The 18,606-nt window shown below is 27.7% G+C and overlaps 1 protein-coding gene across 1 annotated transcript; it reads left to right on the top strand.

Annotated features, from left to right (window-relative positions):
* The first annotated feature begins 358 nt into the window (after positions 1-358).
* LOC132948784 (neuropeptide CCHamide-1 receptor-like) lies at positions 359-14,709 on the top strand. The gene is made up of 5 exons (XM_061019430.1): positions 359-492; positions 1,612-1,663; positions 9,905-10,219; positions 11,334-11,789; positions 12,070-14,709. The coding sequence occupies exons 3-5, from the start codon at positions 9,938-9,940 to the stop codon at positions 12,565-12,567; spliced, it is 1,236 nt and encodes a 411-aa protein (XP_060875413.1). The 5' UTR covers positions 359-492; positions 1,612-1,663; positions 9,905-9,937; the 3' UTR covers positions 12,568-14,709.
* Positions 14,710-18,606: the final 3,897 nt, after the last annotated feature.

Genomic DNA, 18,606 nt, shown 5'->3' with positions numbered 1-18,606 from the left:
CATTAGTAGTCGTGTGTTGCTTAAATGTGCGGACATTAATACTTAATAATTTAAGTTTTATAAAATGCCAAAAGTTCAAAGTGAAAGTGCCAAGTTACGTCATTTTGTTGAAGAATTTTCCAGTGACGTTTTTAAATCAGATGGTAAAATAGTAAATTAAAAACTCGATTTTGCATATTTTTGCATTTCTTGGTAAGTAAAATGCATATTTTACAATTCTTTATTGCATATAAATCCTAGCCCTAATTTATTATACAGTAAAAAACACCAAATTAAATTCAGAGTCGTGCGTTTGAAATATTTCGTGTTACCTTTATCGTTGAGTACTGCAGTATTATAAAATGTAGGTACCTACTTGGTAATATACCTATTACGATGATATCGTAACCTTCAATCAAATCGTTTTTCATATGTTATAATGTAGGTATAATTGAATTCAAATTTAACATAAAATACTAATTTCTACAATTTTTAGTGAGTTTTAACATTGAGGTATGTATTATACCTTTAAATCGATTGCAAGATGTTAGATTACCTTTACGGCTTTACCTACTCGTATAGTCGTATTGCATAAGTATTAATATTAAGTGTTTATCAATTATTTTCAATAATTATAATAATATATTTTGGTACCTAATTTATAAAATCTTTTCTACTAGTTTTGTTTGAAATGTTTAAAACTTTGTTATAACTTATAAATTCGGTAGTAAACGACATCGTTTTTTCAATCTAATAATTATTGATTTAGCAATATTTAGCATAATATACTTCTAATGTATACTTATTATAAGCCAGTATTATTCACCGAGGTAAGCGAAGGAAGAAAATAGTATACAATATCCAACATCCGATCGCTGTATCCGGTCTAGTTGTTTTTATTTTTACTTAATAATATATGTGTCGTGTCCGTAACGTATAAGCAATAGAGATGTATTACTGCTTTAGAACTTAAAAAATATTAAAAAGTTTATATTATACCCATCACATTTTATTTCGTATTTATCTACTTTTATTTTGGTATTATAAAATGTTTTTTACTTAGTTATAATAATATTACAATAAGTATAGGTAGTAAAGTTATATTTATATATATTATATATATGTAGGTATACTAAATATACCTTACCATAGTAGTATATACCTACATTTATTTCCAAAACTATAATGACACTCTAAAATTACTTATTTTTTAACTCGTAAAACTAACGGAAATAATATAAAGAACATTTTATATTATATTGGTATATAGTACCAATATAATCTAGTATAGTATATACTTACTGCAGTTACCGCTATAATAGTACCAGGTATATTATACATTAACATTTTTGAAAATAATATTGAAAACAATTTTTCCAAAATTTTTTAATAAACGATGAATAACGACATTTATATTTGATACGAATGTTTTATAATGTTGATAAAATATGTGAAAATAACAGTCGTAATTCAATTGTAGTGTTCGATTCCTACCGGAAGTGTTCGGGAGCTTTCGGCCAAAGGTCTGGGCGCAATAATTCTCGTTTTTGCTCTACCAGTTATCCTATATAACTCGAACAGTATTATACTATTGCCAGTTAATAAAACCACTGAATTTCGATTATTTTTCAGTCGTTCAATCGGGATTATCAATTGTTCACATATTACAATTTAAGTAAACTCGGTAAGTAATAATATATTTTATACATATTATATTATAATATACTATTTTATATATAATTATACCACTGTTATAAATTGTTGTATTTCTAGTGGAAATAAAATTGTTAACTTATCATTTAAACATTTTTAATTATTCAAATTTTAAACACCAAAATATAAATAAAACTAAGATTTTTTATTTTTTATTTGTATGACCTATACAGGTCATTATGCTGATGCTATTGGAATTTCAAAAAGGTTTATTGTTGGATTACTAAGAGAAATAAATTGAAAAGTTAATAAACTTATAACAGTGTTGATAATTATGATTCAACTATTTAAGTTATATTGCCATTTTATATAAGTTTAAAATTGCGAATTTATTAATTAATCTTCAAATAGGCTCAAATAAAAATAAATAAATAAATATATAAAATAGACTAATCATTGTTATTAGGTAGGTAATTAATAATTTAGTAGGTAAACATAACTTAAAAACTACTTATTCGAATTTTAATTCTGATAAGGCAAAATGTTCAGTAAAATTATACGGCGAATAAGTAGTTTAAAGTAGTATTTTATCAAGTATAGGAATCGATAAAACAAACATATGATATACATTTCAAATGTCTACGGTTTTTCGTTTTTGAATTGCAACAAATAGGGAAATCGCTACATGAAAAATTAAGTGAATATTCAATATTGTAAAAATATGAAATTCAAACGCTCATAAAAATTTAATTTGACTTTATTGTTGACATTTTATTTTTGATAAAGGTATACAAACTTACAAGGAATCTTGTATTACATTTTAAAATCTTAGATTTTAAAATAAAAATTTTAATGAATTTCTAACTCAAAATAATTTTCCCATTTTCGTAATTTTTACGTATTTTGTCAAGATTTGAACTTTAAATGTTTATAAAAAAAAATTGTGACTATAGATTTTTAATATTTTTTATTTGTCACTGTAACAATAGTGTAGGATCTTTATATTAAATATTCAAACTTTTTTACAAAACAAAAAAAATTTTGTTGACATTCATAGAAAAAAAAAACTAATACAATTGAAAACTGAAAATTTCCGTATACATAGTTCAAAACAAATCAAAATATTTTGAAAATTGTGGCATGTATAAAAAGTGTGAATATAAACTACTAATGACAATTTCATATAAATACGGTCATTTGTTGTAAAGTTACACCAAAAACCAAAATCGATTTTGTCGAAAACCGATTTTGCGTAAAAATTTCCGTTTTTTTTTAATTGTTATGTTGTTTTTTCCGGCACTTTAAAAAACTATTAGGAATTTTTTACTCTTGCCCCCCCCCCCCCCCCAAAGTACCAACTAGATTCACTTTTCTATCAGATGTCCAGTAAAATGTTTCTTAAAATGTTTCTTAAAATGTCCAGTACATATTTTCTTAATAAATTCGAAAAACAAAGAATATACAAAATAGTTACAAATACCCAGTGAAGCTTGACATATAGATTGCCTACACAATTTAATTACATTAATAATATCATGGTTAGTGGTAACCTGTAAAATTAATTGAATACAATGTAGGTATTTCAAAATATGAAGGATTTAATTTAAAATAATTAAGTATGAGTACAATAAGATAGTATTTGTAATATATATTTGTGTAATATAACTTTAACTATATAGCCTAAATATAGTAGTGGTATATATATTCCATCGTTTTACTAGATTGTAATAAACAATTATTTTTTTTCAAGTTCAAAAATTAGAATATCTATACGCTAACTTTGAGAACTTTATACCAATGCAACGTAATAATTGTGTTAATGGATTAAAGCCTAAAATGTTTAGTAACCGTAGATGCTTTAAACATTCTGTTAGTCTAAGTACCTACTTAAATTATAATATTTTATACACAATGAATAATTTAAAATATTTAATTTTAAGCTTTTATACCACGAACCTATTCACACGTTTCTATAATTTCGTGGTATACTCAGTATTTACTATTGACTTATCATTTATAACATGTAAGTTAATATCAATTATGTATGATATAATATTATAATAATTGATATATGTTCTATATTTTGACAAAAATTAGTTCAACATAAGTACCGTCAAGAAAATAAATTGCCAACAGGAGAATAAAATATAAATAATCCCTAGAAAGTAGAAATAGTGGATGGTCCCTTCCTCACCGTGTTTCCGTTTAGAATCGTTTTGGGTATACAATGGTTGAATGGTGTATTATTGCATTCAAATTCAAAGCATCCATTTCAATTACCTAGAAAATGGGTACCTACTCAAAAACGTAGTATTCGACAGATATTATATTAATATACAGCAGAGTAACATTTTCCTATGTTTTAAATTTACATTTATGTCAGATTTTCAATCTGTACTGCTATTATTTAATACGTATTATAATATGTAAATACAATATAAAATATATAATAAATTGTATTATAATATTATATTGTTATTATTATATTATATTAGGTATATACCTATTATATTCCTAATATGAATTTGCATGAATGTTAAAAATTATTGTTTATTGCTTAACTAAATAATTAGACTGTACAAATCTGTCAATAATTAATATTTTATACCTAAATAAATATTTATTTTACATTTCGTTTAGTTATAATTGTTTCAATGCTTCATATAAGTTTTGAGTCTAGAAACTTTTTAATTTAGAGTCTACGAGGATCCACATCGGATCAAATAATGTTTTACCGTTATATTATCATCTATAATTGGTTTGGTACAGTTTAAATAATTAGATTTCCTGATGAACTATTAGAGTAAGTAGGCTATTCTTTGTATTTCATTATAATTGAATATGCATATTTAATTGATTTAAATTCTGAATCAATTAATCAGTGTGTATTAATTGGGGTGTCTCATTTCCTTGAATATTATATTGTTGCCAATAAAATTATCAAAGGTACCTATAAAACTTATTTACATATAAATAACTATACTTACCTTTTATGATTAGTGCCAAACTATTAATCATTTAAAATGTGATATAGATATACCTAACATATTATAATAGGTATAGTAGGTATATACTGTAAGCAACCATTTATAAACATAAGTTACCTAGAAATATAATGTAACTATAACTCACCCATAAGGTCCCCCACCCCCCACACACTTCAGCGGTGGCGGTGGCGGCGAATTGCTGCAGGACACATTTCACCGCTCACCGTGGCGGTAAAGCAAAGACAATAGAATTTAACACCACCGCCACGGCTGCAGTGTGTGGGGACTTTAGGACTTTATTAGTTGTTACTTGTTAGTTTATTACGTATTTATTAAAGTTTTCATGAGTTTTGATGGTCAACATTTTGCGGAGTGCCCTTGTACCTCACCACTCAACACATCAAAACTTTAAATACTTATAAAGTTATAACTAAGGCTATGAATTTAATGCACTTAAAAACCATTAAATATGCATGCATATATGCACTAAAATCTGACAAAATATGCATAAAAATATTCTCCAAAAATTCTTAAAATATGCAAAAAAAACCACAAAAATTTAACTTTTATTTTTATTTTTTTCATTAAGTATAATTTTTTATTAATTTTAGTTTAAATATCAGTATTGTTACTTCTTGGTATGAGTTATTGATCTTCACTAGTCTTGGTCTTCGTTGTATACAATATCTATAAAATATATATAAATTATATAAATAATATAATTAAATATAATTAAACGTTAAATACCCGAGTAAAAATAGAATAATTTCCGTAAAACTATAAAAGTCATAGTTTATACAAATACATTTTTGACAGATTGGCCGAAAAAATGTAAATATTACGAAAAAAGCATTTTAAGCCAAAAAAAATATTAAAACATGCATTTATATGCGCCCTAACCCATGAAATATGCAAAAATAAGATTTGGTATTTGAACTACAAATTTTGGTTGAATCCATTTTTTTAAAGTGTGGAAATATTTATAACTGAAAAAGTTTCAAAAGTGTTTGAAAATATTACCGTACATGGATAATGGTCGTTTTAATTTTGGTAAAAAAGTCAAGTAGGTTCATTCGTTTTTAAGTTCGATACAACAAAATATCAAAAACTGATTGATGGAAATTCTTTAATTTACCTATGAAAATAAAATATTGTAAAAATTTAAATTCAAACACTCGTAAAAAATTAATATTGCTTTTCGGTAAACTTTTTTTTTTGATTAAGATAGGTAAATTTGGAAGGGGTCTTCTTTCAACATTTATAATGTAAGCTTTAAAAAGTAAACCATTTATGAATTTCTAACTGAAAAATTTTTGATATTTTGTTGATTTTTGTTAAAATTTGAACTTCAATTGTATATAAAAAAGAAATCGTGTGTTTCGGATTTTTTTTAACTAACATTTATGACACTTATAAGGAATCTTGTATTAAATTTTCAAGCTTTTTCACTACGTGAAAAAGTTTTTATCGAGAATAGTTTAAAAAAAATCTACAAATTTCTAAAAATTTATCAAGGCTATAAGTATCACAAAAAAAGTCAAAATATTATTAAAATGTTGCCACTTATGTGAAATGCTAATATACATATTTGGTGAAAATTTCAATGGCCTATGGTTATTAATTTTTGAGGAACACCAAAAAAATAAAATCGATTTCCTCAAAAATCGGTTTTGCGTAAAAATTATCACTTTTCTTTCACTTTTGTTTTGTTTGTCCTTACGCTTTTTAAAACTACTTGGAATTTTAAATTTCTACCTCCCAAATGTACAAACTAGGTTCACTTTTCTATCAGAAAAGATGCTGATCCCAAAAATCGAAGCATGTATACTATCCAAAATGTTGCTGACAATTTGTTGATTTTTGTCACAATTTGGAGACACTTCCCCCCCCCCCCCCACCAAGACTTCGATTTGTTTATAACATTCATTATTTCAAATAATTTGGCGTTGGTGGCTGATGAGCTAAGGTCGGTTGATTTTTGTTCCAATTTTGGAGACACCTCCTCCCCTCTGAGACACTCTACTAATCAGCCGATTTTCTATCGTATTCAGCACACCTGATTCTATTAGCCATAAAAATTTCAAGGAAGCTAAAATGGGTGAGGTCAAACCGTCAGTAGCTCCCTGTCTATATTGGCTATTGTATATGGGTTGCGAGTAAAACCCCGAGAGAAATAGAGAAAGAACATCAATAAAACATAAAACGCTTAATGTGAAAATGAGACTCAATATTTCATATTTTCATACAAACAAAATCGTACTTTCGCGCAACGTATAGGTACCCACGATACGCCTGTCCGCAATGATTAATAATCTTGCGATGATATTGACGATTGACCGATTTCATTTAAGATCGTTGAAATTGGGTTAAGTTTTTGCAACAGCTTACTACATAAATTCATATTCACGTAAGATATTTCAAACGTTTAATGAATAAATCATATTAGTATATTATTATACAGTATTTTTGCAGACAGTAATATTATTATTTTTCAGTAAGTTGGTTTCAGTTTATATCTTCTCTGCCGACTACTACTTACAAAATATATCATGGATTTTAGTATAATAATAATGGACTAATGGGCTTTGGTCATATCATAATGGATACCATGACCGTTCTTTAGTTGTAAATTAAATTTAAATTTAACCAAGTATCATACGTCATAATTTACGAGCAATTAGAATTTCACGCACGGGAAAAATGATATTAACACTTCCTCTTCATAAAGTTAGTGTTTTTTTTAGGGTTATTCACCTTACTTTTGAAAATACATTTTTTGATTTTCATGTTTACTTTTTAAACACAACGCGGGCGTTTGAGAAAAATCTATATTTTATTTCTATGGATTCAACATTATTGGCAAAAATAAAGAGTATTTTCTCTACACAAATGATTAGGTAACTTGAAAATTGTTTAACCAAGTTTTAAAAGGTAATACTAGTAATAAACTAATAACCTTTGAATTATGAGTTATGAGTTAGTTACTCACACAAAGAATTAATAATATAAGAAATTTATTTTAATTTATTACGATAATAATAATAAATTAAACCATTGTGCGTTCCAAACATATATATAATATACTAGCTAATCCCGTGCACATCGATGCCCGTTAAATGTACCAACTCTATAATATGACTCAGACTTTGTTAAATTCGTTATTTAATATTCGGCGTATGGTGTTCAAAACTTAACTTAACTTTTCCGTTGCCCGGAATAAAAATTCTGGTTCGCAGCAGTAGGTATATTATCAAGTATGCTTCTTACAATTTGGCATTCGCTATAAACTCTAAAGATTTATAATCTCCATTCATGGTTTTGAATAGTTCATTGTTAACAAATACATTGTTATTTTAGTCTTAGGTTAAGTACATTATTGAAAAAAATCACTAATAACAACCGAGTACTTACTGAACCAACATTAAATGGGTTTTTAATATATATTTAATCATTCTTATTTAGCCATACAAAAAAAAAAAAAGGTGGGTAAGTGGATGTTGCTCTGCTGTACAGTAGGTTACAAGTGGATCAGTGTAATGGATGGTGTTAAATTTGAATTCAATGTTATTATAATAACATTGTATAAGAAAAACGATTCTGAGCGAAAACGGTCAGTCAGCCTATGATTTTTCCAAGTATATTTGATGATCTTATTGTGAATAAAGTAATTTATATATAACCTATTTACGTGGAGCCTTGTTTTAAATTTTCAATCCTTAGCCATAAAAGTTAAACATTTTATACATTTTTAACTACAAAATAATTAATAAATTATAAATTTGATAAATATTGTCAAAATTTGAACTTTAAATGCTTTTAAAAAAAATTGTGCCTATGTATTTTTAATATTTTTCAACTGCTATTAGAACGATATATCAGGAGCCTTATAATAATTTTCACGCTTTTTTACCCAACAAAAAATTTTTATTGATATTTATAGAAAAAATAACTAAAAAAATTGAAAACTGACAATGTTCGTAAACCACTCAAAAAGAGTCAAAATATTTTCAAAATTGTATGGTGTATAGAAAATGAAAATATAAACATTCAGTGAAATTTTCAAGTATCTACAGTCATTCGTTTTTCAATTACAATAAAATAAGAAAATTGTTACATGAGAAATCAAGTGAATATCAAATGTTGTAAAAATATAAATTTCAGACGCTCATAAAAATTTAATTTAAGTTTCTTGTAGACATTTTTTTTTTGATAAAGGTAGACAAACTTATGAGTAATCTTATATTACATTTTCAAAATTTGATGGTGTATAGAAAATGGTAGTATAAACATTCAGTCAAAATTGCATGTACCTACGGTAATTTGTTTTAGAGTTACACCAAAAACCAAAATCGATTTTCTCGAAAACAGATTTTGTGTAAAAATTCCCATTTTTTCCTTAATTTTTCTTTTGTTTTTCACGTCACGTTTGAAAACTACTTAGAAATTTTTACTTTTGACCCCCCAAATTACCAACTAGATTAACTTTCCTATCAGAAAAGTTACTGTTGAAGAAAATCCAAGCACTTTTACTGTCTTAAAAGGTGATGAAAAAAATTTTAAAAAAAATCACACATCATTGTAAAATCAATACATTCATCGCTTCGCTCAGAATCTAATATATTAGTTATTGCAAACGTATTTTACGTTTTTTTTTTTAATAACCATAATAGGTACAATAGATTTTTAAAACATTATTATATAATAAAGCAAGTACTTACTACCAATTCTCAAACTTTTTGCTTATATTATTATAATTTAACTAACCTATATTTATGTAAATATTTCTAGCTACAACAGGCTACAGCAAAAGTTTAGTTACATATAATACCCATTACCCAGTGTAAAGATGTTTTTCATATTATAAATTTTACAAAAATTACTTAAACTATCGATTTTATAATACACAGAGAACTAAATAAGCGGTGGCATAGGCTATAGGGATAAAAATAATACCTAACGCGACTAAAATAATGCATACGAACGTAGTTGTTATTTATGTATGAATGTAGTTATTTTACTCTTTGTTATTATTATTTTCCTACATTAGTATTCTTTTACAAAATCATAAACGGTTTGATACTTATTGATAAAAAAAAAGTCCAAATTGAAGTACCTACCTACGATGATACCAACGTCATGATTTGATCTGTGCCAAGCTGAAAGTATATATTATTATTATATGTACTCTTGCAATAAGCAAAGCAAACATTAATTTTTTACAAATCCAATGTCCTTATATGGAGATAATAATTATTATGTTGATGTAGATAAATCAAAATTTTCAGTGTGTAACCATCCACTAGGTTCGCAGCCCACGAATGAAACGCGCCGCCGACATGGCAAACAACATAAGCACCAACAACAACACTCTGCCAATAAACGATTATTACGATTACGCCGACAGACCAGAGACATACATCGTTCCCGCATTGTTCGCCATCATATTCGTCATCGGCATGATCGGTAACGTCACGTTGGTGTTGATATTTGTTCGGAACAAGCAGATGAGGAACGTGCCCAATATTTACATAATCAACCTAGCACTAGGTGATTTGTTAGTGATCATCAGCTGCGTGCCGTTTACGTCCACCGTATATACGGTAAGAACTAAAAATTCTGAGTTTGAACCGTAAGCAATTATTGTAATATAATATTGTACGACATACATAATATTGTCATATATTTTATCCGAGGTGATTAACCAAGCATGACCAGTGTTCAGAATTATCTAGATAAATTTATCTAGATGAATATCTAGATAATTATTTGTTCATCTTTTATCTTATCTAGATAAATATAGTTACAAGGTATCTAAACGTTTATCTTAGATAATTTTTTTACTCATCTAAATGGATTTATCTAGATACGCGAAATTGTACAAACGCATTTAAATATTTATACAGATTCTCAAACCAACTTTATGGTTTATAAATAATGTAATTATTTTTATTATATCATTATTATTATTATTATGTTCCTAGTGCCCAATTAAAATATACCTAAATTTAAAACCCATTTAAAAAAAAATTGTATCTTTTTTTATCTAGATAAAAAAGTATTTATCTTTATCTTTATCTAGATGAATATGAGTTAAGTTATCTTTTATATCTATCTACATACATTAGAGTTGCAATATCTTTATCTTTATCTAGATAAAAAACTACTTATTTAATCCAAACACTGAGCATGACGCTCATTCGCATTTTATCCTTAAAATATACATAGGCGAAATTTAAATACATTACTAAAGCCATGGATGTTTTCCATTCAGTTTCTGTTGGAATTGTTGATGTAGTGTGTACTTGAGGGGTCAACAATTCCCAGTATTTGGTTAAATACATCCGAGCTGAGCGATGAATATGTACTTGCCTATTGGTTTTACAATGTGTGTTTTGTTTAGTTTCTGTCATCACCTGTTGGAGCAGAAAAAATGCACGAATTTTCAACTTATAATGTGGTTTCGGGTAACAAATTGGATTTATTAATTATTTGGATATAGAAGGTTGCAATAAGAATTTGCGTCAGGCGCGAGACATTCTTGCGGCATTGGTATCACATTTTTTTTTAGTAAGAAAACTATATTATATTGGTATAAATCAATAATAACTATACTTTTTCGTTTACATCGATCAATGGCACTAAGTTAGATAGTGAACTTCACGACCGTGTAAGCACTCGTCCGTAATAATAATATTGTTCGTTTGCCCAACACAGTTCCCTTCGTGGCCTTACGGGCTGGCCGTGTGTAAAGTGTCGGAGACGGCCAAGGACGTTTCGATCGGCGTTTCCGTGTTCACGTTGACCGCGCTTAGCGCCGACCGTTATTTTGCCATCGTGAATCCGATGCGCAAGCTGCACGCGTCCACCGGAGGACGGTTCGCCACCCGGTTCACGCTGTCCGTGGCCGCGGCCATCTGGGCGGCGGCCGTGGTGTGCGCTGTGCCCGCCGCCCGGTTCTCGTACGTCCGCCAGTTCCGCGTGCACAACGTTACGCTGTTCGAGGCCTGTTACCCGTTCTCCGAGCACCTCGGGCCCACCTATCCCAAGGTCATGGTGATCGTGAAGTTCCTCGTCTACTACGCCGTCCCGCTCGCTGTCATCGCGTGCTTCTACGTGCTCATCGCTCGGTACCTGGTGCACACCACCAACAACATGCCTGGCGAACTTCAGGTGTGGTTATATAATATTATAATAATAAGTATAATATCATAAGTATTACATTATTTAAATTTTAAATAATACCTATATATTGTTATTACACGAAATCAGGTCGTTTACCTATGCATATAATATATTATAATAATTAGGTACCTATTAAAAGTATAATATTACGAATTAATATGCCGTTTTTACATTTAATCTTAAAATATTTTCATATAATTATTATAGGTTTTATAGGTACACAATGAAAGTTATAAGCAATAAGCGTTGATATATTTTTACATTTTAGGGACAAATACGTCAAGTTCGAGCTCGAAAAAAAGTTGCTAAAGCTGTGCTCGCCTTTGTGTTGATGTTTGCCATTTGCTTTCTACCTCATCACATTTTCATGCTGTGGTTTTACAACTACCCCAAGTCAACGGAAGAGTACAACACTTTCTGGCATGTATTACGAATTGCTGGATTTTGTCTAAGTTTCATAAACTCTTGTATCAACCCTATTGCCCTGTATTTGGTGAGCGGTACTTTTCGCAAACATTTCGACAAGCAGTTGTTCTGGTGGTGCATAGAACCCTCGACGGCCACCACGGAATCCAACTTGTTCGTGATAAAAAAAAACGGAATCGTGAGTCGAGACATAAAAACTACAGAGTCCATATCGATGCACACAGTTACAAACAAAAATCGAAGTAATAAGACTTTTACTATGATCACGAATATTGAAGGTCAAAATATCAAGGGCACCCAACAAGGGGTGAAAAAAGGGTGGATGCCACCCTCTATATAATGTGTTTATAAACATATTTCCATGATTATTTTAATATATATGAATAATATATACCTTATAAAGGTATAGAATTAAATAAAATATAATGTGTTATCAATTTATCATAATTCCGATAATATTAGTTTTACAATTATTGGTTTAATTGAATTATTTTTTTATGATCATAATGATTTTTTTTTTTGTTTGTATACCTTTATAATACATATTATATTAGAGTCTGGCCACACTGCGGTATTTTCGCCGTCGAGACCAAACGGTTTTACCGCCGTGGTTATCCTAGGATAATAATATAATATAATAGGTGTAATGAAAAATTATAACATATTATTATGGACAAAGGCCGTTTCGACCTATATCACCGGTTCGTTTACCAATTATTACAAATTGACACATTATTATGCGCATTTGGGTGTAATGTAATGCACAAGTGTGTCAGATGTTTCTTTATTAATTGGTTCGTGACACAGCCAATTCGTACGTTTTCGGTATTATCTGTCGAACATCAAAGGGGGTTTCGTTTGGGGTATGGTTATGCCGTATAATTAGTGTATCCGTCACAAAGACACGTACCTATAGTAACCCTACAAAGCACTGCGCCAAACAGATGATTCCTCAATAATTACTAAATAATTATTTGTAGATTGGATTTATTGTATTATACTATGGAATATTTGTGTGTACCTATAACTGATAAGTATAATGTACATACTAGATATTGTATGTACCTAAAACAGTAAGACCTAACTTTCTATATTATGTCCTACATACCTCTAATATTTGATATAGGTATTCTTAATTATTATAAGTTAATTAGAAAATAAGAAATATTATTCAGGATCATAAATCCAAAATAATACATAAGAAATATTATTGTAATTTTATAAGGTATATATTATTTAGATATCTAGATACCTAATTAAAAGTTTAAAAAATATGACTAAAATTGTTTATACATGTGTATTTATTTTATAATCTATAGAATATTTTAGTTTAAATTGATAATTTATAAGCACCCTCGAAATGTTATCAGGTTCTCGACTATAGAATATATAATTATGATAATAATTTAACAATTTTGAATAAGTGGAATATAATGGAAATCTTCAAACAATACTACGTTTAGTATCCTATTATAATTTATATTAATACGTAGACATATGTTATGTAGGACGTAGGTATATAAGTATATTAGAAACTTCAAACTCAAATAATGTACAGTTCTGAATTTTAAAATTAAAAACAATTAAATTTAAGTTCACAATTTCATAAACTATATAATATGATACCTATTACAATTAATAAGGTAATTTATTATGATTTTGATTAATGATGCTTTTATTCAATTCTTATTAACGATATCCAATTACTCATTGTGTATGCATGAAAATTTAATCTTTTAATTTACCACAACATTTTATAGAAATGTGAACATTTATAAATATTTAACAAAGGAACACAAAAAATCAAAATTATTCGATTCTGTTTTTAAAATCACGATATCATAATTCGTAACGTAGGTAGTATCGTATACCAACGACTGAGATATAGATATATCATACATGCAGACAATAAACATTCAGTAATTTTGATATAATTGTCGTGATCGTGTGACCTGTAAGAAGTTTATTCTATTGTATAATAAAAGTGTATGGTATTCCATATTCACATGAATATAAATAAGATAATATAGGTACCTATTAGGTATATATTATAATAAAAATCCTAATAATTTCAGCATTTTGAAAAACTTTTGTAATAATTACTATACCAGATTATATTAAAACAACCTATGAACTCAAAAAGCCCAAAACCATCACAGTTTCATAAATTATTTTAAGCATTTTCTATGTTAAGATTGTGTTAGGTTATAATTCACATAATAGCTCATATTCAGGCGATCCTGTTGTGGGCTCATTTTTCGAGCTGAACTAGCTATGTCGTATATATTTTATAATTAATGTTATACAATTTACTTATTCTACACAGTATACTATTATTATAGAATGAATATGAATATAGATTTTAAGGACAGTATTATTTTTAACGAATAAAATAGGAATTTCTGTATTCTATTATTTAATATTGTGTAATACGTACATTTTCTTATACGACCACATAAAATATTTGTAATACAACTTGAATTTTTCATGTAATTAATTTGTAATAAGCTAAACGCTTATATAATTATACTTTGTTCTTTAACATTTTACAGATTATATTAGATAAATTAAATAAGTAATGACTTGGTTCTCTAGTGAATAATGTATAATTTGGTTATTTAAAGCAATCTATATCAAAATAAAATAGTTGTACACCTGTACTTAAGCTGTTGGAGTGCTTGACTATTTTTAAAAATACTATAATATTTAAGAATATTTATATAGTGTTATTCTGATTTTCACCATTTATTTCTTAAGACAATAATTATAGGTAGTTAGTACTAAAATATATAGTTGTTTAAGTTTCAATCATTCATAGTTAAATACAATTTAAAAGTTTTATAACTTAAGATTGAAAACATTTTGTTTGGATACCTGTAGGCTGTAATATATATTAATATTATACTATATATTTACCTACTATACTATATTAGGTATGTATATTATTTATATTCAAATACAACTAAGTATAAGTAAAAAATAAGTAAAAAGTAGTATAAGTATAATATCAATTTTTATAAATAATGATACCTATATAATATCGATTACCTACCTACGTAATATGTTTAAATATTCTTTAGTCTATCAGTTTATTTTACATTGTATATAATATAAGATATTATAATATTACAACAGCTATAGTAATTTATCGTATTCGATTTATAAATACCATATTTTTTTTTAAATGTACGCTGACATATATCATACATGTTTGAATGAATGTTAATTATTTAACAGTAAATATATATATAATTAATTTATGTTGGATTCGTAAGTTGTGTAAATCAAATGACCAAGTATATTGAATGCGTAATAATATGGTTTCCTTTGACATTAAATTGAGTTTTTATATTTGTTCGTATTTACATAGTATGAAATTAACTACCACGAAAAAAGGTCAGTAAAAAAATCCAATCTTCTTTCACAACTTTTTATGATTTTGAAAACGCAGCACATGAATATAATACTGCGATTTTAATTGTTTTTTTTGTAAGCTAATTTGGTAATAATTGGTATATTTAATTAACATTGCGATAAAGCTTTTAAATTAAAAATACATTATTTAATTTGATTGAGTTCTTTTGTAATTTTGTATTGATAATACATCAAATGTATAGAATATATTAAAACCTGTATAAACTGGAGCTTACACATACTTAATGCAAAAGTGTAAGTTCAGTCACCGCAGTAGCTATATTTGCAATTTTAATTGTATTATATTTTTATTCCTTGTACCTACGTGAATAGCTAGTCTTTTGGTATAATATGGTTGTTGGACACAAATGCATAATATTAAGTAACCGAATATGTATATAGTAGGTACCTACAGATGTGTAATGTGTAATGTGCTGGAATAATTCATGACAATGTACTATATTGGTAAGTCTTCTTATTCCACTATTTCCAGTAAGTACACCAATGTAACTTAGCTTTTTTAAATACACTATAGGGTTTTAAGTTATAATTAATTCATTGTCAATATTACTAATTACTATATACCAATATTAAAGCCTTTCAAATTTAATCCAACTCTTTTAGCGAGAGAGGGGGCAAATGTCTGCACAAAACTTTATTTAAGATCTATCGTTTTAAATTGAGTTTTGAATAGGACTTAGTTTTTCATAATATCCTAAATGTTTAACAAAATGAGGTTAGTGTGTTTCTTACACTCTATGTGGTTTTTGCAGAACGGCAAATACTCCTTGGTATTCGGCGGTATTATATAACCGTGCTCTACAACTGTATATAGAATACGAGTTTGATACAAAATAATATAATACAGATTGAATAATAATTTATAAGCAATTATGATTGTATACTGACTGATAACTTTTATAAACACTCTTTAATCAGTACTATTCAAGAAAATTGCAAAAACTTCTACAATTTAAGGTAAATTATGTTATTATTATAGGTATACTTATATTATTTTATAGTATACAATTTCACATTTGGTTACTGGTTTGCTAATATATATCATCTGTATCTTTATTTTCAGATTAATCTGTACCTATTGTATTCGACTTAAATACATAATGCATTAATGCTTAATGTTTTGGAATTTCATAAAATAATAAACATCTTAAACGAATAAACGATTGTATTATAGGTGTATCAAATTCATTATAATTTATAATTAACATATTGAACATAACGATACTATATATATATAATATATCTTTTAAAAACATTAAACTAAAATAATAATTTACAGCTTATTTTAATATTGGTATGTTGCCTAAATCATTTGTAAAACAAACTGGCTTATTAAAAACAAAAACTGTCCTTCATATTTAAATTACAAAACTATATACCTGTTTTCATTTGGCAGAGCTTTGTAAAATTTTTTTGCTCAAAACAGTTAAAATAATGGTCAGTAACCTATAATAGTTAAGTACATTGTACATCCGTCAATTCCCTTTTAATTTTTTATGTTATCTCCTTTATTTAAAAAAATAATTTAATTACGCGATGAACGTTGGAAAACTGGCACTTAAAACTATATTTAAAAAAAATTCAAAAATATATTAGGTACTGAACAGCACTGGTGCACTGCTGTAATTCTGTGTGTGAAAAGTAAAACATTCCATCGGCAAGTTAGCGCATGCCATTATGCGCCAACAATTCATCTTTTCTTTCGACAAACAGTCATCACATTCCCTCCGAAGAGGCAGCTGCAACTGAACATAATATATAAGACGGTGCAATGTGACTCAACTGTAAAAAAAACATATTTTTTATTATCCACGATTTAAATATTTAATATCTATACACTCATTAATGTTTTACATTCTTAAATTAAATAATTGGCTATTTTCATAACAACGAAGACAAGTTACCTACTCGTTATTTTCTATTAATTACTGAGATCGAGATACCCATTTGGAATACCTAAAGAATATGCATTAATAGACTGTATGCTAATTTTAAAAAACGGGTATTGATTAAAATAGAACCCTAAAACGATATAAGTGAATAAATAAATCCTAAAAGATTGATGATTATAATAATGATCATAAATATAAAATTGATATCGTTAGGTAATCTAATTTCTCATACTTGGTCGACAATTTCATCTTCAAAGCATTACATCTTACCACTTACCAGCGTCAAAATGTAGTCTATTTTGATTTTACTTTTTATTTATATTTTTGGGTATGAAGGTATGATTAATTATGTATTCTCACAGTATTTGAAATATGTTTTCCTTTACATATCACTCATATAGTTAAACGATACATTATATTTGTGTATACGTAGACAATCTGAATTTTTACAATATTATAGGTAACGATCAATGGAACGTATGTGACTATCGAAAACTTTTGAGTAATAAAATCTGTCCGACTAAAAACACTTTTATCTTGAAAATATTATTTATCTACTTCATCTACGCCCCGCTCGCCAATCATGCATTTTTTTAATTCGCGTGTTTCCAGATTCGTAAGAGCATTTCATAGACGCCAAGTGTCTATTTGTGGGATCATTTCTTAAGATAACCACTTGATATTTATTTATATTATATTGTTTAGATAGTACTAAAAAAAATAGAATGACAATAAATACTGCGTTGATTGCTGCAGCATTATAAATTGTTGTCTTTCGCCACTTCCGGTTATCCGCAAACGGACTTGTGATGTATAATATTATACTATAATTTGATATTATTATCCATCAGCGCATTACGGGGCAACAAACGCGATTCACCTGGAAGAGTACACACGGCCGTTTCTGCACTCGTACGCAAAATAAAATTATAACGCCATATACTATAATAGTCAACGTTACGGTTGCCCGATGACCCTCGTCGCATGCGTCTGAGGGGGGTGATGAACGATAAATTTACGCATTCGAAAACCACCAGCGAGGGGATTAAAAA

This window comes from Metopolophium dirhodum, chromosome 7 (genome assembly GCF_019925205.1).
Source record: "Metopolophium dirhodum isolate CAU chromosome 7, ASM1992520v1, whole genome shotgun sequence".
In the NCBI taxonomy this organism is placed as follows: Eukaryota; Metazoa; Arthropoda; class Insecta; order Hemiptera; family Aphididae; genus Metopolophium; species Metopolophium dirhodum.
Note: the sequence above shows the minus strand (reverse complement) of the source record. Positions and strands in the feature narration are given on the sequence as shown.

Bases quoted from the DNA above. Each gene is read 5' to 3' on its own strand.
- LOC132948784 (XM_061019430.1), top strand. From the start codon at position 9,938: ATGAAACGCGCCGCCGACATGGCAAACAACATAAGCACCAACAACAAC. The intron at 10,220-11,333 runs GTAAGAACTAAA...TGCCCAACACAG, and splicing joins TTACGTCCACCGTATATACG to TTCCCTTCGTGGCCTTACGG. The intron at 11,790-12,069 runs GTGTGGTTATAT...TTTACATTTTAG, and splicing joins ACATGCCTGGCGAACTTCAG to GGACAAATACGTCAAGTTCG.